Genomic DNA, 25,771 nt, shown 5'->3' with positions numbered 1-25,771 from the left:
TCGGCAGCTTACACAGATTACACGGCAGGTACACTTGTATCCGGCAATATGGCCCGTATAACAATATGATGAAATAACACCCAGGATTGGCACAAAGATCTATCTGTTTACTATCTATTTACTTTAGTATCCTGGATTCAGGTTTTTGTACATGAACACAACGTAAAGGTCCTCAAAAAGTAATTCAACAAATAATTTGCTAAAAAAGATGCTTACATTAAAATCAGGATAGCAATTATTCAATAGATGCTATTCAATATTAATAAAATGCAGGATAGTTCATGTCCTGCTTCAGCATATGAATGTAGTCTTACCGCTGTAATAAAGGCATACCAAAAGAAAATCAAAGGGTATAGCCCAGCCCAGCCTTGTCCGGGCATTGATGGGCCTGCCCTTGGCCCGGGCTTCGCCCGCGCGCGTCCCGCGCTGCGGGGGGCGCTTGAGGCTTATGTGGCGCCGCTGGTACCACGTCACACCTGTGGGCCTAGCTCCAGAGGGCTGCTGGAATTAGTAGTTCTTAAGTCGGCCGTTCCCCTCACGGCGTGGAAGACAAAAGCAAAAGCCGTTCTCCTCATGGCGTGGTCCGAAGGTGCCTTGCCGTTCCCCTCACGGCGTCAGGCAGCAACAGCTGAAAGAGAAGGTAAGCCGTTTCCCTCACGGCATTCGCGGGACCTGCGCTGCGGGGGGCGCTTGAGGCTTATGTGGCGCTGCCGGTACCCCGTCACAACTGCGGGACTAGCTCCAGTGGGCTGCTGACATTAGTAGTTATTAAGCCGGCCGTTCCCCTCACAGCGTTGAAGACAAGAGCAAAAGCTGTTCCCCTCACGGCGTGGTCCGAAGGTGCCTTGCCGTTCCCCTCACGGCATCTGGCAGCAACAGCTGTCACGTGAAGACCTGGGGTGTCTTGAGCTTATAATGGATACATACACATGAAGATATAGGATTATCAGTTAACATTTTAAATATATAATATATTATCACAGCAGACAGAAAGAATTAAAAGTTACATAAGACATCTTATATGGTACTCTCCGTTCCTGCTACCAAAAAAGGTATTCATAGCAGGTAATTTTAAAGCTTTGACTTCAAGTCCATTTATAGAATATACAATTAAAGACATGCTGACTGTTCTGTCTAGTTGGTGGACGCTAAACATTTAGATTGATTATCAGTGGTAACTTTCAACGTAGTTGAGTGTCATTGGCATACATGTTGGAAAGGATGGAGAGGATGATTTTGCCATTAGATGTTTAGGAGGAGGGGACGAAACTAGTCCCCTATGAACTTCAAAGCTTAATTTGAATTCAGACCTGGGCACAAGGAAAGCAGTTGTAAAGAACAAGTTACTTACCTTCGGTAACAATATATCTGTAAGAAACATTAGTTAGTTAGATTCCTTACCTTAGAATATCCCCAGGCGTCAGGCTGGATCCGGAAATATTTTCGTCAGCAATACCCTTGCGCGTCGCTAGGCGTCATCTGCGGCTCCGCGTCCGTCGTCAGCGTCGTGATACCCAGGATGACGTTGTTGGAGTACTTAGACGCCGCCCTCGCGTGCTGACGTCAGTTCTTGTACATAGCTTTCCACGCCAGGAACGCAGAGCCATGCAAGAGACCGACACTGGTGCCATGAATCTAGGGCCCTGAAAGGGATGACCTTAACCCTAGATGTCAGTTCGCAGAACGGGGAGGAAGGGTGGGGCGGTAAGGAAACTAACTAACTAATGTTTCTTACAGATATATCGTTATCGAAGGTAAGTAACTTGTTCGTCCGAAAGAAACACGTTAGTTATAGATTCCTTACCTTAGAATAGATACCCCAGCAATACCAACCCCGGTGGTGGGTCTGCGAACCAAGATCACACCAGGAAGTCCTGGAGAACGGAGCGGCCAAAGAAGCCGTCCCTCCGGACTTGGCTGTCCGGGAAGTAATGCTTGGCAAACGTGTGCAGTGAGTCCCACGTTGCTGCCTGACAAATGTCCTGCAGAGGGACTCCCCGTCCCAGGGCAGTAGTAGCCGCTGTGGCCCGAGTGGAATGGGCCCTCAGCCCCACAGGAGGATCCTTCTTAGCGAAAAAATAACAGGCCTTAATGCACAAAACGACCCAATGAGAGATGGTCCGCTTGTGCACTGCCCGCCCCTTCTTAGCGCCCACGTAGCCAATGAAGAGTTGGTCGTCCACCCGGAACTGTTTCGTGCGGTCCAGATAGAAAGAGCGCACGTTTTGTGTCCAGACAGTGTGAGCCTCTCTTCCTCCTTCGAGGGATGCGGTGGCGGAAAGAAGGTGGGCAAGTAACAGACTGGCCGATGTGAAAGGCAGTTACCATCTTAAGGAGAAAGGAAGGACGAGTCCTGAGAACAACCTTGTCCGGATGGACAGAGAGTAAAGGAGGCTTAGAAGAAAGAGCCTGGAGCTCACTCACCCGTATGGCTGAGGTGATGGCAACTAGGAAAGCAGTCTTAAGAGTCAGAAGACGAAGAGGACAATTATGAAGTGGCTCAAAGGGAGCGCACATTAGATAGGTTAACACCAGGTTCAAGTCCCACTGAGGCATTACGAAAGGGACAGGAGGAAACATGCGAGTAATGCCTTTAAGGAATCTATTAACAACAGGGGACTTGAAAAGAGAAGGCTGATCAGGAAGCCGTGAGAAAGCAGAAACAGCTGAAAGATATCCCTTGAGGGTGCCCAGAGCAGAGCCCTGCTGGGCCAGGGAAAGAAGTAGAAGGAGGACTTTTGAAAGCGGGCGGAAAGGGGATCCACAGCCTTTGCTGTGCACCATGCCACAAATTTGTTCCACCTGCAGGCATATACCGTTTTAGTGGAGGGACGCCTGGCTGCCAGAATGACATCACAGTCTTCAGGAGGCAAGTCAAATGGCATCAACTGCCGCCGCTCAATCTCCACGCATGGAGGTGGAGGCTGGACAGGTTTGGGTTGGAGGACCGTTCCCTGCTGCTGCGACAGAAGGTCCTCCTGAAGAGGCAGTCGAATCGGGGGATCGATTGACAGACTGAGTAGCTCGGGATATCAGTATCTTCGTGCCCAATCCGGAACCACAAGGATGACTTGGGCCCGGTCGCACCTGATCTTCTTCAGCACTCTGGGCAGAAGTGGTATAGACGGAAAGGCGTACAACAGACCGCAACTCCACTTGTGACGAAAAGCGTCGCCGAGCAAGTGCTACCTTGGAAATTCCAATGTGCAGAACTGATGACATTGCGTGTTCTCTTCGGTGGCGAATAGATCTAACCAAGGCTCTCCCCACTGCAGAAAGAGGCCTTGCGCCACCTCCGAGTTCAGACGCGTGATCCATCATGCACCGGCGGCTAAGTTCGTCCGCTCTGGCGTTCAGAGAACCTGCCAGGTGTTGAACCACCAGGGTGATGCCCCGATGTTCCAGCCATGTCCAGAGGCGCAGAGCCTCCTGACAAAGGGTCCATGACCCCACCCCGCCCTGTTTGTTGCAATACCACATGGCGGTGATGTTGTCCGTGAACACCTGCACCACACTTCCCCGGACAGAGGGAAGGAATGCCTTCAGTGCAAGTCGAATCGCCCGCAGCTCCAATAGGTTGATATGGAGCCGGGACTCCGCCGGAGACCTGAGGCCTCTGATCTCTGCCTCTCCCATGTTGCCCCCCTATTCCAGGAGGGACGCATCCGTCACCACTACATGCTCCGGTTGGGGAAGGGAGAGGGATCGACCACTGACCCAATCGCGGTTCGTGAGCCACCACTGCAACTGCCTTGCAGTGCCCTCCGAAATCAGGATGTGGTCGGACAGGTTGCCCCGATGTTGGGCCTACTGGAACTTCAGGTCCCACTGCAGAGCCCGCATCCGCCACCTGGTGTGAGGTACCAGCAGGATGTAGGAGGCCATCAGACCCAGCAGCCGCAGCACCAATCTGACCGAGACCCGGGATAAAGGCTGAAAGATCGGAATCAGAGCCTGAATATACCGAACCCGCTGTTCCGGAGGATAGACCCAAAACTGTGCCGAGTCCAGAACCGCTCCGATGAAAAGGAGCTTCTGGGAGGGACTCAGATGCGACTTCGGCACGTTGATGGAGAACCCCAGCAAATGCAGGAGGTCGGCCGTAGTCTGGAGGTGGGAGACGACTGCCTGGGGCGAGCCTGCCTTCAACAACCAGTCGTCGAGATAGGGGAACCCCTAATCTGCGCAGATGAGCTGCGACCACCATCATCACTTTCGTGCCCCGAGGGGCACTGGTGAGGCCGAAGGGGAGCACAATAAACTGAACGTGCTCTTGGCCTACCGTGAACCGCAGGTAATGCCGGTGGGCCGTCAGGACGGGGATGTGGAAATATGCGTCCTGCAAGTCCAACGCTACCATCCAGTCTCCAGGGTCTAGGGCAGCCAGAACCTGAGCTAAGGTGAGCATCTTGAACTTCTCCTTTCGGGGGAAGACGTTGACGCTCCTGAGGTCCAAGATAGGGCGTAGGCCCCCTTTGCCCTTCTTGGGAACCAGAAATTAGTGGGAATAACAACCCCGACCTACTTCTGGGCCAGGAACGCGCTCGATGGCCCCCTTGGCCAAGAGGGCCGTAATTTCCTCCTGCAGAAGTTTCAAGTGATCCCCCGACATGCGGTGATACTGCGGTGGCATGGCTGGAGGGGTCGCCTCGAGGGGGAGGGTCCCTTCAGACGATTTGCAGCACCCACCTGTCCGACGTGATGGTACGCCAGTGGAGCAGGTGATGGCAAACCCTGCCTTCCACTGCCGGTGAATGGGCCTGAAAGGTCGGACTAGGAAGGCTTTGAGGCAGATGCTGCTGGGGCAGATGTGGGCTGACCCGGCTCTCTGTCCCCCTGCTCCGCCTCTGCGGAAACCACATCTGCGACCACGTTGAGACTGGTTCTGCGGCCTCTGGCTAGATGGATGTGTGGGGGCTCCCCTTCCTTGGCCACGCAAGGGGCGAAAAGCAAAAGTTTGCGGGCACGGGGCCGAGAGGCACAAGGACTTGGCCGTAGCCCTGAAGTCCTTAAAGCGCTCCAGCGCACTATCCGCTTTGTCGCCAAAGAGGCGACGGCCATCAAAGGGCATGTCCATGAGGGTGCTCTGGACATCCCCGGAGAAATTTGTGGATATCAGCTAGGCGTGGCGACAAATTGCCACTGTCGTCGCAATCGCTCTACCTAGCAAGTCCGTGGTGTTAAGCCCACATCGAATTGAGTACCGTGCTGCATCCCGCCCCTCAGCAAGAGCCTGGTCGAGCCGTGTCCTGGCCTCCTCCGGACACTGGGGCAGCACGTCCGCCACCGTATCCCACAAGGAGTGGGTTTAACGGTCCAAAAGGCACGCAGTGTTGATAGACCGCAACCCCAAACTGAGGGAGGAAAACAGCTTCTTCCCAAACTGTTCCAACCTTTTGGATTCCCGATCTGGAGGAGCGGACGGGAAGGCGATCTGGGAGGTAGAGGCCTGGATAACCAGGCTCTCAGGGGCGGGGTGCACCGTCAGAAAGCTGGGGTCGCCCGGTGCAGGGCGGTGGCGCCAGGCCACGTTCCCGTCCACAGGAGTGACTGTGGAGGGCGTGGACCAGGTGCCCATCAGAACGTCAGTCAGCACTTCATTGAACTGCAGTAGAGGCTCCGAGGAGCTTACTGGCGGTTGAAGCACTTCATTGAGGAGGTTAGTCCTCACGGCCTCTGCAGGGAGCTCCAGTTGAAGGGCTTCGGCAGCCCTGCGCAGCACCACAGAATAGGTAGCACCCTCCTCTGTATCCACGGGGGGAGGAGAGATGAAACCAGTGTCAGGGGAGGTGTCGAGACCACTGGCATCCCCCAGCTCTTCTGCCCAGTCCTGAGCAAACTGGCACTACTGTGCCAGAGGGTCCTCAGACCCCTCCCAGTCGTCCCAGTCATCCGAGTCCTGGTAGACAGGCTGAAAGGTCGGAGCCTGGCGCCGATGGATGAATTGCTCATCCATCGGCGCCGGGCGGCGCCGCTCCGACCCCAGACCGGGACTGAACCCGGGGATGACGACGTCCGTATACGGTGCCGGGGGGCGGCACCGTAGGGGTCGATGTAAGGGTCGTAAGGTCAACCTGCATCGACCGGGATCCAGGCCTGGATCCCACGGGGGCCTGCAGCGTCGGGACCGATGACGGCTCCGGGGCCGGAGCCGCCGGCTCGCTAGGCCTCCCAGTCGGACCTGCGGGGCCCGAAGGCACGCTGGCAGACCTCGACGGCGGAGCGAGACTCCTCCTGGCCACGAGGAAGTTTCGGATCTCGCCCAGAGTCGCATTAGGCCCCGGAACCAGAGGGTATGAGGCCGGATGCGACTCATGCGGCTCCAACGGAGCTGCGCGGGTGGTGCCACCCGAACCCTCAGCCGAGACGCACGATCGGCGTGGGGAGTCAGAAGAGCGATTTCGCCTCTTCGACTTCTTCTTACTGTGCCTCGACTTACCGGAATGCGAGGACTTCGATCCCCACGAGCGGTGATGGCTGCGGCTCCGCGACCGGTCCCTCGACCGGGACCTTGAGCGGCGCGGAGCCGACTGTCGGATCTCGAGCAGCTTGCGGGACCGCTCTCATGTAGCCTTCGAGGTCAAGGCCCGGCAGTCGAGGCACGACTCTGCATCATTGTCGGCCCCAAGGCAGTAGAGACACCGACGGTGGTGATCCGTGACCGACATCAGGCGGTGACAGGCGTTGCACGGCTTGAACCCGGGCATCCCTACCAGCACCAGGAGTCGAGGTCGACTCGAAAGAAGAACCAAAAAAGTTCAAAAGGTTTAGTCAAAAAGTGACTAAAGGTTATGCTCTTCCCAGATCTGCGCTTACTGGCGCGGAAAAAAGAAGCACGGACGTCAGCGCGCGAGGACGGCGTCTAAGTACTCCGACTACGTCATCCCGGCGACGCTGACGACGGACGCGGAGCCGCAGACGACGCCTAGCGATGCGCAATGGTATTGCTGACGAAAATCTTTCTGGATCCAGCCTGACGCCTGGGGATATTCTAAGGTAAGGAATCTAACTAACGTGTTTCTTTCAGATACCACTGTTAGGATGCCAGGTGATAATGATTGTAGTGTGTCACCCAAGAATCAGTGCCACTCTGATTGGCTGTTGGTCATGATGGGCCAAGAGTGATTTCTCTGCAGTGGCCTGCTTCATCTGTGGAATGAAATATGTGAAGGTGTCTTTATACTTCATATTTGTTCTTAGTTTGCTTGGTGAGGTTCTTATAAAAAAATGTAAACTAGGAGTAGTTGTCTAGCTATTTGTGAGAAAGTGAGATTTTTGGCGTAGGTGATAAAAAAATATTTTTCTGTCTGACAGGGCTATTCCTTTGTGAAAACATCCGTTTTTTCGATATAAGTGACAGGGCTTCGTTTTTTTCTATGAACTTTGAATGGACGGTGGACCTGGAAAGAAATATCATTTTAGGTGGGGTGGGTTATAGGTAAGGCCGTGTGAAATTCATGTAATTTGTCTATGCTTAACTATGCAAACTTTTGCAAAAATTACGCAAATTGCAATTCCTGCTCTTAGCTCTGTATTTTAATGTAAAATGTGACCTCACAGCCATTTTGGCCTGATGTATGCATTTGATGCTAAAAAGGAGAGTATAACGAACATGCTGCGAACAACATCCACTTGCCTACTAGGTTTTCGCATTGTTCGCGTGCTCCCTCCCTATAATTTTGCAACGAAAGTGATGTCATTATGCAACGTGGTGTAATTTTGGGGAATTTTGTGTAATAAGCATAACACGAAATTCCTGAAATTGAGCAAATTGCGTCAGTGTAATTCAATTTTCGTCCAGGCCTGGTTATAAGTGATGTGTATTAAATGAGGTAAGTTGGAGAATTAATGGAGCTGTAGAGTGATTTTGGGGTAGTATTATCGGTATATGAAAGAATAATCAGCAATGTGAATCTTTGATGGTGGCAGTTGATTCCAAGCATTTTTTAGACTTGCTGAGAATTCCGAATTATTTCTTTTCTGGGGTGGGTGGAAAAAGATGAAAGGGAGGATTATTTTGTGCAACCTGGTGGTTGGTAAATGGTCACAGCCATAACTCATGCACGCTTGTCCATTTGCAGAGCCGCTTGCAATCACAGGATTTCGGTAAGCACCTACATGGCGTGGAAGACCTGTTGCAAACCCACACACTGGTGGAGGCTGACATCGCAGTGCAGGCAGAGCGAGTCAAGGCCGTCAGCAGCGCCGCTCAGAAATTTGCAGCAGATGGAGAAGGTACTGGCTTCTTATAATTTTCGGTTTACTCCCCTTGTACATTTGCAAGTCTCCTCCTCGTTTTTACTGCAATATGAACTACAAGGTCCCTTTATACCATAGAAAAAATCTTTAGGTAGAGTGAATTTGTGCAATGGCAACCCCATGTTTATTACTCATAGGTATCTTAAGTGATATGTTACGTTTGCCAAGCATTGGGGCAATCAAGGGCTGCATTGTAAAACTCTAAATGTATATATGCAATTTTGAAGTGCACTCAAAGGCCAGCTTCTGCCCCCTCATTCTCTAGCAGACCCCTAGTCAGGTAAACCTATTTTATGTACTCAGTTCTTGAGGCTTGGGCCACTAATCAGCAATTTTAATGGCTAATTTCATCCAGCCTTCATTTTAGCTGCGTAGCCCTTCAATTAGGGAGATGTGTTGGGTAGTTTCTGGTTTGCAGGAGACAGTAGTTGGGGTTGCTGACTGGCCATGCCACAGGAGATGTGGGTGCTGACAGACCCCATTGCCGGTTGTTACGTATTTGCCAGTCACTGGCATTGACTGGCAAATATCCATGTTAGAGCCTGTTATGTGTGTTTCAGCCACAGGGAAACTAAACAGTTCTCTATCTTGAATGGACACGTACATTATTGTCAGCAGTTGCACCCAATAACATGGGTGCAACTGCTGACATGGGATTCATTGTCTTTGATCAGGATAAAGAACACATTGTGTGCCTTTTGGCCACAAAGTATAGCTAAGAGGACTATCTTGGTTTGTGGAGATGGAATACACCTGGGCAGTAATAACTCCAACTGACCAGTCAGAATATGAAATTGGTGTAGATGTCTGGAGGCTGCAGATGTCCACTTGACCCTTAGCACAAGCTGGTTTCAGTGGTGACAGAAGTCTACACTGATACGGCTGTGACATCTAGAGACCTGGCTGGTGCCACTGTCAACTTTTTCCAGAGACATTCACCCTTGAGTATTGATGCCCTGCTGTGGTATGCAACGCGAATAGTAGGAAGCTAGATATGGTTTACCTAAATGACCTCGTCTGAGTGGTCTGTTGTCTCCAAATTACAACCTTAGGGTTTATGGTCGGGATTGAAAAATTAAATCTATGATTGTGGGAACAGTGATTTCATGGTGGTTGTTATTCTTTCCCCTCAGGTTACAAACCATGTGACCCTCAGATTGTGAGTGATCGTATCGCCAAGCTGGACCTCTGTTACCGACAGCTGTGTGAGCTGGCTGCAGCCAGAAAAGAGAAGTTGGAGGAGTCCCGCCGGCTGTGGAAGTTCTTCTGGGACATGGGTGAAGAGGAAGCTTGGATCCGTGAACAGTGCCAGATCCTGTCGTCTGATGATTTTGGCAGAGATCTTACCAGTGTGCTGCGCCTTATTAGTAAACACGATGCTTTCCAGGATGAGATGAGTGGCCGTTCTGGGCCTCTGCAGCAGACGATTCGTGAAGGGGAGGGCCTTGTGGCCGAAGGGCACTTTGGTGCCAATGAAATCGGAGATCGGATAAAGGACATCCAGGGTCAATGGGAGGGCCTACAAGCCCTCTCCAGTGAGCGAGAGATACGTTTGAAGGAGGCTGCTAGTTTTTACCAATTCCAGGCTGATGCTAACGACATTGAAGCATGGATCCTGGACACTCTACGCATTGTCTCTAGCCCTGAAGTGGGCCATGATGAGTACTCCACCCAGTCACTGGCCAAAAAGCACAAGGATGTAGAAGAGGAGATTGTGAATCACCGGCCCACCATCGATGCTCTTCATGAGCAGGCGCGCAGCTTGCCCACCAAGTTCTCCCAGTCACCAGAGGTGGATGGGCGACTCCCAGCAATTGAGCAGCGTTATGAAGAACTGGCGTCACTGGCTGAGCATCGTAAGCAGGCCCTGCAGGATGCCCTGGCTCTCTACAAGATGTTTAGCGAAGCAGATGCCTGCGGGCTGTGGATCGATGAGAAGGAGGTCTGGTTAAACAGTCTGGAAATCCCAGAGAAACTGGAGGATCTAGAGGTGGTGCAGCAGAGGTAGGTCATATGTTTTCTGGGCCTTTGCTCCAAATTTCCAGGCAAAGCAACATTTCTCTGTGCAGAAAATGCAAGAATCGAATACTCACGACTCCAACTGTGATACAGCTGCAATAGCGAGGAGTTTTCTCAAATCCACCCTTTCCATTGCCCCGTTACACATCTTGTTTAAACCCATATTCACTACTTGCATTCTCTTAGTATTTTATGAGGAATCAAGTCATGTTAAATTAGCATGGAGTGCAAATGAGTTTAACCATTGATCAGCAACCTTATCAACAGTGGGTATCTGTGGCTTCCATGTTAATTTTGATGGTATCAAGATCCTGTCCCGAAGAGTTGCTAAAGAGCAGTCTCTGGTCTGAAGAAAGGAGACCCACAGCATATGGTACGGTAGTCCAGGATTTTAATCCCACCTCTCTGAATCTATTCTTTGGACTTTCGTTTGTTCTTTCTCCATGTGCCTTACTTAACTGGGTTTGAGTGTGGTATCTATTTTATGTTTTATTATTATTCTATTGAGTTTTCTTACAGAAAGAAACATTTCCAGTAACGAACATTAGCATATTCCCATCAATGTCAGTGTTTTCTCTTTTAGAATGAAAAACAGTGATCCCCAAGTTGCTGAAATGTAAACACCTACTCCATTACTCTACAGCATGAATTCCACCACATAGCCACACTCGTATACACGTGGAATAAATCCAGAAATGAACCTCTAATCTTCCATGCCAAAATTGCATAGTATTGAGAAAAGCTGACGGTGCTCATAACTTGTACTAAGAATGACATCCTCATGACTTTAAAGAAGCACCCCTCAAACACATTAGGTCTGCCACCCGAATGGACAGAAGACTACCATATTTAGATGTCAGCGTTGACTTTGTGGTGATATCTGCATCTTTAGAAGAACTGCTGTCATAGTAATTCCTCTGAAGGTATCAAAATAGTTTTGTTTTTCAGAAACAAACTCCTGAATTGGGACTTTGGTTTTGAAATATAAATAGCTGATGGCCCCCACACCCATGGAGTTTTCTTCACTGGGTGCCACAGGCCATTCTTTTTATTACTCTGTTCCTCACTGCCAGGTTTTCCATGGTGGTGACCGACTGAAAAGTAGAGAGGGCGGTCTGATGCCATACTTTGACAGTCAAACATAACATTAAATGAATTAATACAGCAAAAAAGAAGAACGACCTGGAAAGGAATTCATCATATGTTTATTCAATGATGTATTGGAAAAAAGCCATACATGTTATATTAATCAAATGAATTAATCAAAAGGAGGTTGCACCAGAAGAGAATGTGCAGTGAAAAGGAGAGGGTGCTCAAGTGTAAAGAAGTCAGAGAAAAGAATACTTCAACATATTATCTGGAATTTAATATGTCAGGGCAAGGAGGCGCGGTTACAAGTCACCGTCTTAGCTGGTCTGTCCCAATGTCATTCATATAATCTTGGACTTTTGTTCAATCACAGAAATCAATTCTGATGCAGCACATGGGAGGGGGTATTTCGGGTACAGACTAAATACAGAAGGGGGCGTCGACGTTTCGATCCGACTTGCGACCATAAGGGAAATTAAACAGCCTCGGCCTTGCGGATCTTCATCAGGACTTGGCCTGGGCAACCTAAAAGGCAATTGGCGCCGATTAGTAGGTCGTTGCATTAAAAGGAGGTTAAAATCAATAAAAGGTTTACAGGGGCTCACCTATCAATTATAGGCGTTTGGCGGATTCATGGTCCATACTTGGGGTCCAACAGAATGAATATAGTCAACCTTAAAAGACAATTTGTAATCAATGTAGGATCAGTTAATTAAATAACCTTCTAACTACTACATCGGGGTACAGAGAAATTTACCTTGACAGTGAATGTCCAAAAGTAAACCACCAGAGGCTTCAGGGGACGATTACAGCCAACTGTGTAAACAAAGAGGGAGCTGGGTTGTAGCCTCTGTGCATGTTGAATGGTACGATTGAATTACGTTACTCAGTGGGATTACAGTAATATCCATGGAAGCGCACTACCACAGTGACCCAATTTATATGATAGCAAGAAGTCTAAAACTAAAGAGCTTCTATTAAAAGGACCGTATAACTCATGGCGCTCGACATTATTTGAAAACAACGCTCACAGGGTGCCTGAATGTCAATTAGAGCCGGTGTACTACGTCCCACAGCGGGGGAATTGTATCGGATACATGTAAGACAAGACGACTGACTATTTGAGCTAAGCGCATTAATTAGGTCTTGCGTGTCACGGCCGCGTCTATAATAGACCCTCGCGATGATCCAAGAGCTGGGGAGGGGGTTCTTTGAATAACTTACTGTTCCAATGTAAGGTTGAGCGGTCAACTGGGGTTCCGTTGATTATTAGGTATAAGCGCGCCTCGTCAGTACGCGGTCGTCACTGTGGAGTCAGGCACGAATGAAGCGGGAGGTGGACGATGTGCACGTTAGTTATAACGTTACCGGCAGCGTCAGGCAGTACGTGACCGGTATGGGAGTAGGAAGGGAGGAAAGACTCCCGAAATGGTAGCGAGTGACACAGCAAAAAACAAGATATATACAATTACATACAAACTTAATAGCAGTGTTATAACAGCACAAGCCATGTTATAATTATGAGAGACATGAGCACAGAATATTAGATAGACCTCACAATGAAGGTGATATGGCAAACCCACAGTATTGCAAATACATGAGGGCCATAGAGTTGGAATATTTTAAAAATTTTTAAAAAACCAGACAATAATTCAATTAATGGTAGACACCAGAGCCCTAATGTCTAAACCGGTCAGATGTAGTGCAAAGGGAAACAATTAAATTAGTAATTCGGGAGTATTGAGACCTGTCTACTGATCTCTTCAAATTCGTTAAGGCCTCGGGTTACTGTATTAAGAGAGTGTATCCATTTACACTCGCGTTTATTGAGTGTTATACTGAAGTCTCCCCCTCTGGGGTTGGGGCTAACCTTTTCTATGACCCACCATTGAAGACTGTTGGCCGCATGGTCGAATAGTGTAAAATGCTCCACTAGGGGGGCACCCTGTACTTTACAGCGAATACGGCTACAGTGTTGTAGTATACGGCACTTGACTTTCTGTATGGTTTGCCCAACATAGATGAACCCGCAAGGGCATTGGATAGCATAAATCACCCCGCTCGTATTACAATTACTGTGTTCCTTTAAGCTGTACGTGCACCCATTGTATGTAAAATCAGTCATTTCTTTGGACATGGAGCAGGCCTTACAAGTACCACACTTATGATGACCATTAATGGGTGGGAGACCCCATAGAGTTGTCTGTGCATCGATCCTGGGGGTGTCTAACATGGATTTAACCACATTGTCCCTAATATTTTTGGCTTTTTTGAAAGCATGTAGGGGGAGTGGTATATTTTTTAACTCATCGGAAACCAGATGCCAATGTTTGTTGATTACCTTTTTAATGGCGTTACTCTTTGTATTAAAGGTAGTGACACAAACCAGGCGTTCGTCGTTATTCTTCATTCTGACCTTTGGGCTTAGCAGAAGGTCCCTAGGGTTGTGCCATGCCCGTTTGCGTGCCTTTTTAAGTAATCTGACGGGGTAACCTCGTTCACTTAGTCTAGCAAGGAGACCCGCCTCCTCCTCAAAGAAGTCCTCTTTTTTAGAGCAGTTTCTCCTAAGTCTAAGGAACTGGCCAAAAGGCAGATTGTCTCGCAAATTACGTGGGTGGTGACTTGTGTATCTCAGAAGAGTGTTTCGTTCACTGGTTTTCCTATATAAACTAGTGTACAGTTTGTCTGATTGAGCATTTATGGTAATGTCCAAGAAATGGATAGACACCCTGCTGAAGTCAAGGGTAAACTGAATGTCTGGTGAACAGGTGTTAAGCCAATGATGAAAAGCAATCAGTTGTGCCTCGTCCCCTTTCCAAAACATAAGGACGTCGTCTATATAACGACGCCACAACATGATGCAATCTCTGTGTGGGTTGTATTCATTAAGAACATAGCATCGTTCATATTCATGCATGTATATGATTGCTAGATTCGGGGCGAAGCTAGCGCCCATAGCCACGCCTTTAGTTTGCAGGTAGTAGTCCCCCTGGAATATAAAAAAGTTTCGTGTCATGGCAATTCTGAGAAGTTCAATAATGAATTCAGTAGGAACCCTGTGTGGTGTGGTACGGTTGTTCAGTACTGACTCAATACATGTAAGGGCGGTGTCCTGTGGGATGTTCGTGTACAATGATGTTATATCCATTGTAACCAAGATGTTAGTCGTGTGGTCATGATGACGCCCATCAACTAGCTGAATTGTTTGCATCGTGTCTCTTAAATATGTGGATGTGTTTTCAGCGATGGGTTTTAGGAACACGTCAACATATTTGCAAAGGGGCTCCAAGATGGAGCCACAACCAGAAATTATCGGTCTGCCAGGTGGACACTCCATCCGCTTATGTATTTTAGGTAGAGTGTAGATGGTTGGTGTGCGGGGGTGTTTATTATTCAGGTAATCATACTCTTGTTTTTTGAGAATACCTAGCTCCAAAGCCTCTTGTGTGGTACGTCTGATTATGTTAGTGATTTCTAGGGTGGGGTCCCTTCTAAGTTTTTTATAGTTTCCTACCACAGACAATTGTGCGAGAATCTCTTTCTTGTAATCCTCCACATTTTGCACCACAATTGCACCCCCCTTGTCAGCTGGTTTTATGACTATTTTGGTGTTTGTTTTAAGGGAATCCAAACCTTCCCGTTCCGATTTGCTGATGTTGTACTTGACATATTGTCGGTTCGACAATATTTTGTCCACATCCCTCAATACCACCTGTTCAAAAGCTATAAGTTTGTGAGATAGTAGATGAGTCGGGGGGTTGAATTTAGGAGGAGGTCTTAATCCACTGCCAGAGAAAATTGGGTTAAATGGGATTTTTTGGAAGTAGTGCTTCAATCTAATCTTCCTAAAGAATTGATGAAGTTCTACTTTAAGGTTAAAGTCATTAGGTAGGTTGGTTGGCACAAAAGAGAGACCTTTTTGCAGAACTATTTGTTCATTAGGTTTTAATGCATAGGAGGAGAGGTTCACTACAGGGTTAACTGGTTCATAAGTCACCATCTGTAGTGCTGACGGCGTGTCTGTATCTCTCCGTGGTTTTCCTGTTGGAACTGTACCTGTTTGTTTTGTCTCCCTCTGCCTCTGTTCCACCCTTGGTTCCTGTTCCCCCTGGATCTGCCCCAGGGGCGTGCATGGCCTCGCTGTCCCCACCATTGGTCCTCTGCTAAAAAAGGGGTCGTAGGGGCCTGCTGCTCAGTGTATGCGTGGCCTGAAGTGGATGTGGATGTACTAGGGCCTGGCCTTTCACTGTCGCTATCCGAACCACTTCCTAGTGACGATCCAGAGAAGGTGGTGTACCTCCTATAACCGCCTCTCCCTCTACTCGAGAAAGTACCCTGATGTTCCCTCGTGTAGTAACCTTCCTGTAGGTATGGATACGTGTTTTTCTTTTCATAGAATTTGATGTCTCTGGCTACCTTATCCAATTTGGTGGCCTGGGTGTAGATGTCAAAGTCACGTATTGTTTTCTCTAACCTTTCTAGAGCCTCTTTAGCATTAACAAGGGCTCTGTCTTCTGTGATCTCCTTTTTGAGGTCAAAGATCTCTTTAGTCAGACGTTCCACTTCCTCAACCGCTGTTTCAATCCCCAAAACCATCCAATGTCTAGAACAATTGTTGGACACAAAACTAAAATTCTCTTTAAATTTGGGGTTATCTAGGAAAATTGCTGGCTCGTTCCTAATTTGTAAACCCACTGGTATCACATTAGTTTGCAAGTATTTGGTCAAAGTATGTCCATGAAGTCTAGTTCTAATAAGTTTCTTCTCGAGTCTCTCTAACTTCGATATCTTTTCATTAAGTGTCAGATCTATGCTCGGGGTTGCTCCACCCAGGAAAGTGCCACCTCCCTGTGCTTGTAGGAGCTTTTCAATGTAATCCTCACTATAGGATAAAGTTTCTTTGTCAGACATAATACATTCAATCGAAAACAACAATAAATTCTTTCAAAATCACAAAGCAATAAATCTTTCAGTGAAAAACACAATCAGATAATAAACAAATTAAACATTTATCAAGCAAAAAACCCTCGCAGGACTTGCCTGCACAAAGGTGATCATTACAAAAGACGGGGTAACCCAATCTGGTCAAGGACCTGGGTAATGTATATTACAAAAAACAGTGGTCCTGGACCTATATTTTGTGAAGGAATTACTTTGTATTTTATGATTCAGTTAAACATAACATTAAATGAATTAATACAGCAAAAAAGAAGAACGACCTGGAAAGGAATTCATCATATGTTTATTCAGTGATGTATTGGAAAAAAGCCATACATGTTATATTAATCAAATGAATTAATCAAAAGGAGGTTGCACCAGAAGAGAATGTGCAGTGAAAAGGAGAGGGTGCTCAAGTGTAAAGAAGTCAGAGAAAAGAATACTTCAACATATTATCTGGAATTTAATATGTCAGGGCAAGGAGGCGCGGTTACAAGTCACCGTCTTAGCTGGTCTGTCCCAATGTCATTCATATAATCTTGGACTTTTGTTCAATCACAGAAATCAATTCTGATGCAGCACATGGGAGGGGGTATTTCGGGTACAGACTAAATACAGAAGGGGGCGTCGACGTTTCGATCCGACTTGCGACCATAAGGGAAATTAAACAGCCTCGGCCTTGCGGATCTTCATCAGGACTTGGCCTGGGCAACCTAAAAGGCAATTGGCGCCGATTAGTAGGTCGTTGCATTAAAAGGAGGTTAAAATCAATAAAAGGTTTACAGGGGCTCACCTATCAATTATAGGCGTTTGGCGGATTCATGGTCCATACTTGGGGTCCAACAGAATGAATATAGTCAACCTTAAAAGACAATTTGTAATCAATGTAGGATCAGTTAATTAAATAACCTTCTAACTACTACATCGGGGTACAGAGAAATTTACCTTGACAGTGAATGTCCAAAAGTAAACCACCAGAGGCTTCAGGGGACGATTACAGCCAACTGTGTAAACAAAGAGGGAGCTGGGTTGTAGCCTCTGTGCATGTTGAATGGTACGATTGAATTACGTTACTCAGTGGGATTACAGTAATATCCATGGAAGCGCACTACCACAGTGACCCAATTTATATGATAGCAAGAAGTCTAAAGCTAAAGAGCTTCTATTAAAAGGACCGTATAACTCATGGCGCTCGACATTATTTGAAAACAACGCTCACAGGGTGCCTGAATGTCAATTAGAGCCGGTGTACTACGTCCCACAGCGGGGGAATTGTATCGGATACATGTAAGACAAGACGACTGACTATTTGAGCTAAGCGCATTAATTAGGTCTTGCGTGTCACGGCCGCGTCTATAATAGACCCTCGCGATGATCCAAGAGCTGGGGAGGGGGTTCTTTGAATAACTTACTGTTCCAATGTAAGGTTGAGCGGTCAACTGGGGTTCCGTTGATTATTAGGTATAAGCGCGCCTCGTCAGTACGCGGTCGTCACTGTGGAGTCAGGCACGAATGAAGCGGGAGGTGGACGATGTGCACGTTAGTTATAACGTTACCGGCAGCGTCAGGCAGTACGTGACCGGTATGGGAGTAGGAAGGGAGGAAAGACTCCCGAAATGGTAGCGAGTGACACAGCAAAAAACAAGATATATACAATTACATACAAACTTAATAGCAGTGTTATAACAGCACAAGCCATGTTATAATTATGAGAGACATGAGCACAGAATATTAGATAGACCTCACAATGAAGGTGATATGGCAAACCCACAGTATTGCAAATACATGAGGGCCATAGAGTTGGAATATTTTAAAAAAATTTTAAAAACCAGACAATAATTCAATTAATGGTAGACACCAGAGCCCTAATGTCTAAACCGGTCAGATGTAGTGCAAAGGGAAACAATTAAATTAGTAATTCGGGAGTATTGAGACCTGTCTACTGATCTCTTCAAATTCGTTAAGGCCTCGGGTTACTGTATTAAGAGAGTGTATCCATTTACACTCGCGTTTATTGAGTGTTATACTGAATATCTGAATACTGAATACTGAATACCATTAATGGTCATCATAAGTGTGGTACTTGTAAGGCCTGCTCCATGTCCAAAGAAATGACTGATTTTACATACAATGGGTGCACGTACAGCTTAAAGGAACACAGTAATTGTAATACGAGCGGGGTGATTTATGCTATCCAATGCCCTTGCGGGTTCATCTATGTTGGGCAAACCATACAGAAAGTCAAGTGCCGTATACTACAACACTGTAGCCGTATTCGCTGTAAAGTACAGGGTGCCCCCCTAGTGGAGCATTTTACACTATTCGACCATGCGGCCAACAGTCTTCAATGGTGGGTCATAGAAAAGGTTAGCCCCAACCCCAGAGGGGGAGACTTCAGTATAACACTCAATAAACGCGAGTGTAAATGGATACACTCTCTTAATACAGTAACCCGAGGCCTTAACGAATTTGAAGAGATCAGTAGACAGGTCTCAATACTCCCGAATTACTAATTTAATTGTTTCCCTTTGCACTACATCTGACCGGTTTAGACATTAGGGCTCTGGTGTCTACCATTAATTGAATTATTGTCTGGTTTTTTAAAATGTTTTAAAATATTCCAACTCTATGGCCCTCATGTATTTGCAATACTGTGGGTTTGCCATATCACCTTCATTGTGAGGTCTATCTAATATTCTGTGCTCATGTCTCTCATAATTATAACATGGCTTGTGCTGTTATAACACTGCTATTAAGTTTGTATGTAATTGTATATATCTTGTTTTTTGCTGTGTCACTCGCTACCATTTCGGGAGTCTTTCCTCCCTTCCTACTCCCATACCGGTCACGTACTGCCTGACGCTGCCGGTAACGTTATAACTAACGTGCACATCGTCCACCTCCCGCTTCATTCGTGCCTGACTCCACAGTGACGACCGCGTACTGACGAGGCGCGCTTATACCTAATAATCAACGGAACCCCAGTTGACCGCTCAACCTTACATTGGAACAGTAAGTTATTCAAAGAACCCCCTCCCCAGCTCTTGGATCATCGCGAGGGTCTATTATAGACGCGGCCGTGACACGCAAGACCTAATTAATGCGCTTAGCTCAAATAGTCAGTCGTCTTGTCTTACATGTATCCGATACAATTCCCCCGCTGTGGGACGTAGTACACCGGCTCTAATTGACATTCAGGCACCCTGTGAGCGTTGTTTTCAAATAATGTCGAGCGCCATGAGTTATACGGTCCTTTTAATAGAAGCTCTTTAGCTTTAGACTTCTTGCTATCATATAAATTGGGTCACTGTGGTAGTGCGCTTCCATGGATATTACTGTAATCCCACTGAGTAACGTAATTCAATCGTACCATTCAACATGCACAGAGGCTACAACCCAGCTCCCTCTTTGTTTACACAGTTGGCTGTAATCGTCCCCTGAAGCCTCTGGTGGTTTACTTTTGGACATTCACTGTCAAGGTAAATTTCTCTGTACCCCGATGTAGTAGTTAGAAGGTTATTTAATTAACTGATCCTACATTGATTACAAATTGTCTTTTAAGGTTGACTATATTCATTCTGTTGGACCCCAAGTATGGACCATGAATCCGCCAAACGCCTATAATTGATAGGTGAGCCCCTGTAAACCTTTTATTGATTTTAACCTCCTTTTAATGCAACGACCTACTAATCGGCGCCAATTGCCTTTTAGGTTGCCCAGGCCAAGTCCTGATGAAGATCCGCAAGGCCGAGGCTGTTTAATTTCCCTTATGGTCGCAAGTCGGATCGAAACGTCGACGCCCCCTTCTGTATTTAGTCTGTACCCGAAATACCCCCTCCCATGTGCTGCATCAGAATTGATTTCTGTGATTGAACAAAAGTCCAAGATTATATGAATGACATTGGGACAGACCAGCTAAGACGGTGACTTGTAACCGCGCCTCCTTGCCCTGACATATTAAATTCCAGATAATATGTTGAAGTATTCTTTTCTCTGACTTCTTTACACTTGAGCACCCTCTCCTTTTCACTGCACATTCTCTTCTGGTGCAACCTCCTTTTGATTAATTCATTTGATTAATATAACATGTATGGCTTTTTTCCAATACATCATTGAATACACATATGATGAATTCCTTTCCAGGTCGTTCTTCTTTTTTGCTGTATTAATTCATTTAATGTTATGTTTAACTGAATCATAAAATACAAAGTAATTCCTTCACAAAATATAGGTCCAGGACCACTGTTTTTTGTAATATACATTACCCAGGTCCTTGACCAGATTGGGTTACCCCGTCTTTTGTAATGATCATACTTTGACAGTCAGCACCCTGTCATTTCATCGTAGTAAGCTTTCCTTTGATGGAGCCAACTGGGGCACCTCCAACAGAAAGCCGACGGTTGCCATGTAGGCAGTGTATGGCAGGCGGCCTGAGGGTTTGTCGGACAGGGTGTTCAGTTACATGTGATAGAGTACTATGTCTGCCAAATTCTAGATCAGGCCGTAAATAAAGTACTTACATAATACAAATTCATATTAGAAATACACCCAACCAAAAGGATTTCTAAAAACCATTAATAGCTTACTAATTTAAACTGCTCTTTACCACCACCAAAGCATGGACACATTCCCTTAACAAAAGCACATTTCTTGATCTATTGAAAGCACATGTCCACAGACTGCGGTCTACAATGGTAATGTTAAAACTGTTTAGAAAATGAGCCCTGTACTTCTGAATACAGTGTGATTCAAATGTACAGTTGTGTGCTATGAAAGTGCTCAATAACTGCAACAACCACAATCCTCTTTCTCATCTTTGACCATGGCCACGGACAATATACTTCTACCCTAACCTTTACAGAATCCCTCCCTAATCACCTGCACTACTTTTTCTCTCCCATGTTAGCATGTACAGCATGGTTACACTGCTGGATTAGTATGTACTGTCATATAAAACCAAATAAAGTACACTTCTGCACAGTGAGCAGATGAAAATGTCCCATCCACTCGTGCTATGGAAGTAGTGTTGTTTGGAAATGCAAGCCGCTGGTTACTGATGGGGCCTTTACACATGTATTGGCTTCAGTCCCCTGTCTCATTTCTCACAAGACCAATCTCGTATAGAACTGCATCTATCTCTCTTTCTACAGGTTTGAAACTTTGGAACCTGAGATGAACAACCTTGCATCACGTATTGCAGCAGTCAACGAGATTGCTCAGTTGTTACTGGATGGTGACCACCGGAACAAGGATAGCATTGCAGCCATGCAGGACCAGCTCAATGGCAGGTATGTGTGTCCTCTGTAGCAACCACTGGGCAATATTATTGCAAATTTAAGATATTCTGTCAGTGCTGTATTTTGGCAATGTTGTTTCTTTTTGCTTTTCCAATCATACATCTCTCTACATTCTGTGGCTGTGATTTCTTATATCACTAAAATGCTACAACTCCTGAGCTTGCCCTTTCTGCCTCCTCGTTTCAGTACAAGCCTTTTACCCTCTTGCTTTGATTTCCTCATCTAAAAAAAAACCTTTGCTTTTACATTGTTTTTCTTTAGTGTTTTCTGTTTTTCTGTGGCCACATTGACAAATCCCCCCATAATTAAACAATTGACTGGTCCCGTTGCCTCTTAAGTTGACCGTGGAAGCCTCTCGTTTCAATGTTATGTACAACGTCCCTCTTGTTTTAAAGTAATGAGTACCCTGCCACCTAGTGGGAGACTAGAAACTGCTCTTTAATGCTGTTTGCAGGATTGCAAACATCCATCCACATTGTGCGATCCTTTAGTGGCCACAGTTCCTTCAAGTTCTAACACGAGTGGAGTCACGCAGCCAGTTTGCAAAATCTGACCTTGAGAATCATTTTTTCTAATGCCAGTAATCATCCAGTCCACACCTACGTTTTGGAGGCAACCATCCAGATAAGATGTCAAAAGAAATGTTTGTCACTCATGCACTGCAGAGGGGACCCAATGACCAACTCCGTTTTGCCTATGTTTTTGTTTACCTGAACAAAGCAGGTAAGTAGAAGGACTTGACGGCCATTAGCAAAGTCCTCAGCCCTCAGTGAGGTACTGAGTCTCTCCATATTTAGGGCCATTCCTCTCCTGCCTGAGGTACCCCCTCCACTCTGAGCCCCTCCCCTCCGCTCTGAGCCGAGCCGCTCCACTCTGAGCCGCTCCATTCCACACCACCATACTCTACTCCACTTCACGCCAGTCTACTCTACACTCTACACTATACCACTCTCTTCTACGGCACTCCACTCTCTTCTACTCCACTCTACACTACGCCTCACCACTAACGTTTAGCCATGCTATACAACATGACTAAAAGACATTGACAAAGCCAATAGCTCTCGCATAAGTGCTGAATGCAGCCGGGCTGGAGAAACCTAAGTGCGCTTGTGTGTTTTGTTCAGCCTGAAGCGGCCGGCCAAACACACGAGTACTTAGGGATTGCTCAAGCACTCCTCCTCCACCCTCCCATGCCCTGTCCCTCCATGCACAAGCTGGCTCAGAGCCGGCATATGAAAAATAAAACAATGCTAGTTTATCGCCTTATTTTACGTTTGCTGGCTCTGCGCTAGGCACTGGGGCGAGGCTCCGCTGCCACTTCAGGAGGACCACCTGTCTTAGCAACACCCTCCACCCAAATCTATCCAATCTGCATTTCAATGAGAGAGATGGAGTTACAGCAGTTGATTGCATTTGATTTGCTGCTTGAAGTGCTGGATGCCACCCTGTTTGTCAATTGCCTTGCCAAAACTATTTATGCTAGTTGCTGGGTAACATTTGTGCGCACCATACAGGACCCATAGAAGCAAAGCTTTCGGATGTCCCGTTATTTGTTTTGTCTTTCGCCCAGCCAGGCCTTACATTGAGCACTACAAAAGGGTATTTGGTGGCTCTTTCGGCCTTTCTTTGTTTGCCGACCACCCGTCCTTGTTTAGATCAGATGTTATGAGGTTTAATAAGGGTTAGACTTACATTTTTCCTGTGACGCTGTTTGTGTTGCCACTTTGGGACTTTAAGTTGGTCTTGGCATTTTTCATGTGTACACCCTCTAAGCCGATGTATAGCAGGATGCTATATCTCCTGACCTTGAAAACTGTCTTTCTTATTGTTATTACATCAGCTTGTCACCTGGGTGAATTACAAGCACTTTCAGTGCAACTGCCATACACCAAATTTTTCTGACCAGTTGGTGCTGAGGGCTTGGGCCACCTTCTTACCTTAATGTGTGCCTTTATTACACATTGGGCAATCAATTACTCCCTTCCAGCAATCTTTGCTCCCTTCCCTCTCGATACACTGAGAGAAGCTCCATTGGCTGGACCAAAAAAACAGGCTGTACTCTTTTACATAGATCATACCAGGGACCATAAAGTGGATAATCAGATTTTTGTAGTCTTCTCCAGAGCCAAGAAAGGGAAAGAGAATAAGGCCTTGTCGAAGTGGAGAACACTCTGCATTAAGATCTGCTGTGCACTGGTGAACAAGCATCTTCTAGAAGGCCTTATAGCCCTTTCCACCAGGGCTAAGGCTGCTACCCATACGTTGGTGCGAAGAGTGCCTGTCCTTGATATCGGCCAGGCTGCGACATAGACGCCAGTGTATACATTCACGAAGCACTACTTCCTATACAGCCATGTCTGGCAGGAAGGCCACTTTGCTTGCTCTGTTCTGCAAGATTTCGTGGTGTGAGTCCACTCCTCAGACACTCCACCTTTGCGGAGGTATTGCTTTGGTGTCTTTTCAAAGGTGTGGAATCCGCCTTTGGAAGTATCTATCAGAAGAACACGTTTCTTACCCTCTTTTTAACATCTAAAATGCATTCAGCACACTGAAATTGTTCATGCACCGCGTCTGAGGGTATGGAAAAGATAAGAAACTGACTCTCTGTGCAGGAGTGCCTCTGCTCTCTCAATTTCGGGCGATTTGGAGCTAAAGCTGATCAACACAAACAGCGCACAGCAGCACTGCTATGAAAAATCTCAGGGTCCCATCTGGTGCCTGTGCAATATTCTTAAGTGAAGAATCTTTTGTTATATGAGTATCCAACAGAAAGAGCATTAGTGAATGTAACTAACTTGTTCTTTACGGCTCAACATGATTTTCGTAGAAGGATTGTAAGGTCTTTAAGGGGTTAAAGGATGCATAGTATAAAATAGCATATACTTAAACACAATTTATTTTTATTGGTAGGTATAGTTAGGACCACATTTGCATAGGCAATGGATTTTTTGGTTTAACTTTAGCATCATTTGAAAAATCTTTACCAAAGTTTTCCAAAACGTTTTGTCCACTTCAGCTCCTTCTTCAAAAGTTTCGGGGTGATTCATCGAGCGGGGGCCAAGAAAAAGAGCGGGTCCCAAAACACGTTGTCCCCAAGCAATTTTCCAGCAACACAGATAAGTGGTGAATTGAAAAGCAGCTCCAGTGCTTCCCAGAGAGTCTTGCAAGAGAACAGACTGATGCGTTGGCTCCTGGGACTCTCGCAAGAGTCCGTTGGGCTCCAGAAAATAATATATATATATTTTTTTAAAAGGACCATGCACGGCAAGGGCGTGTCCAGGGTTGGGCCCAGGCACGACTGAAAGCTATGTGGCAGGTTGGCCACCCGCAAGGTGTTAGCCATCTGAATGGAGTTGGGCCATGCCAGGCCCTATGGCCAACCCTAAGCCATACACAGCCAAAAGGTGTGCATGGTGGGGGATGGCATAGTTACATATGGTAATGAAAATCTAACATCTGAAAGAGACACGTTCGTGATAGATTCCTTACCTTAGAATATCGCCAGACTGGATACGGAAAGTTTTGCTAGCAGTACACATGCGCATCAGTAGGTGGCGTCATACGGCTACGCGTCTGTCGCTGGTGTCGTAAGCGCCGAGATGACATCACGGAGACTACTTAGGCGCCACCCATGCGCGCTGACGTCAGTTCTTTCTTTTCCCGCGCCAGCAAGCGCGATCCGGATAGAGCACGTACCTTAGTCACTTTTTGACTACTCTTTTGAGACTTTTTCCCGCCCCCCCCCCCCTTTTTTTTCCCCCTCCTGGTGCACGTAGGGATGCCTGGATTTAAGTCTCTTGTGGGGCCTGCTGTCGCAACATGTCGGTGCCGGACCTCCATGATGTTTGCCTCTACTGCCTGGAGACCGAACATGACTCCCGGTCCTGTAGGGACTGTCAAGCCATGGCCCGAAGGCCCTGAGGGAGTGGTGCCGGAAGCTGCTGGAGGTCCGGCACTCGTCCCAACGCCGCTCCAGGTCCAGGGACTGTTCCCGGGACCGCTCGCGGGGCCGCAGTCGTTGCTCCTCGGGCTCCAAGTCTTTGCCCTCGGATTCCGGTAAGCGACGACGTAAAAAGAAGTCAAAGAAACGTGTTCGCTCTCCGACATCCCCCCGTCGGTCCTCGGATGCGGACGAGGGGGACAGGGGTTCTGCCCTTGTGGCTCCCTTG

General features: G+C 47.0%; 1 protein-coding gene across 3 annotated transcripts in view; it reads left to right on the top strand.

The window, feature by feature from the left end:
* SPTBN2 (spectrin beta, non-erythrocytic 2) overlaps positions 1–25,771 on the top strand; it is a 935,599-nt gene that overhangs the window by 648,040 nt on the left and 261,788 nt on the right. For all 3 annotated transcript variants that reach the window (XM_085625501.1, XM_085625502.1, XM_085625503.1), the window contains 3 exons: positions 8,082–8,235; positions 9,393–10,263; positions 21,456–21,593. In XM_085625501.1, coding sequence (XP_085481627.1) covers positions 8,082–8,235; positions 9,393–10,263; positions 21,456–21,593 — 1,163 coding nt within the window. The remainder of the gene's footprint in view (positions 1–8,081; positions 8,236–9,392; positions 10,264–21,455; positions 21,594–25,771) is intronic.

The sequence above is a fragment of the Triturus cristatus genome, chromosome 9 (assembly GCF_964204655.1).
Source record: "Triturus cristatus chromosome 9, aTriCri1.1, whole genome shotgun sequence".
NCBI lineage: Eukaryota > Metazoa > Chordata > Amphibia > Caudata > Salamandridae > Triturus > Triturus cristatus.
Note: the sequence above shows the minus strand (reverse complement) of the source record. Positions and strands in the feature narration are given on the sequence as shown.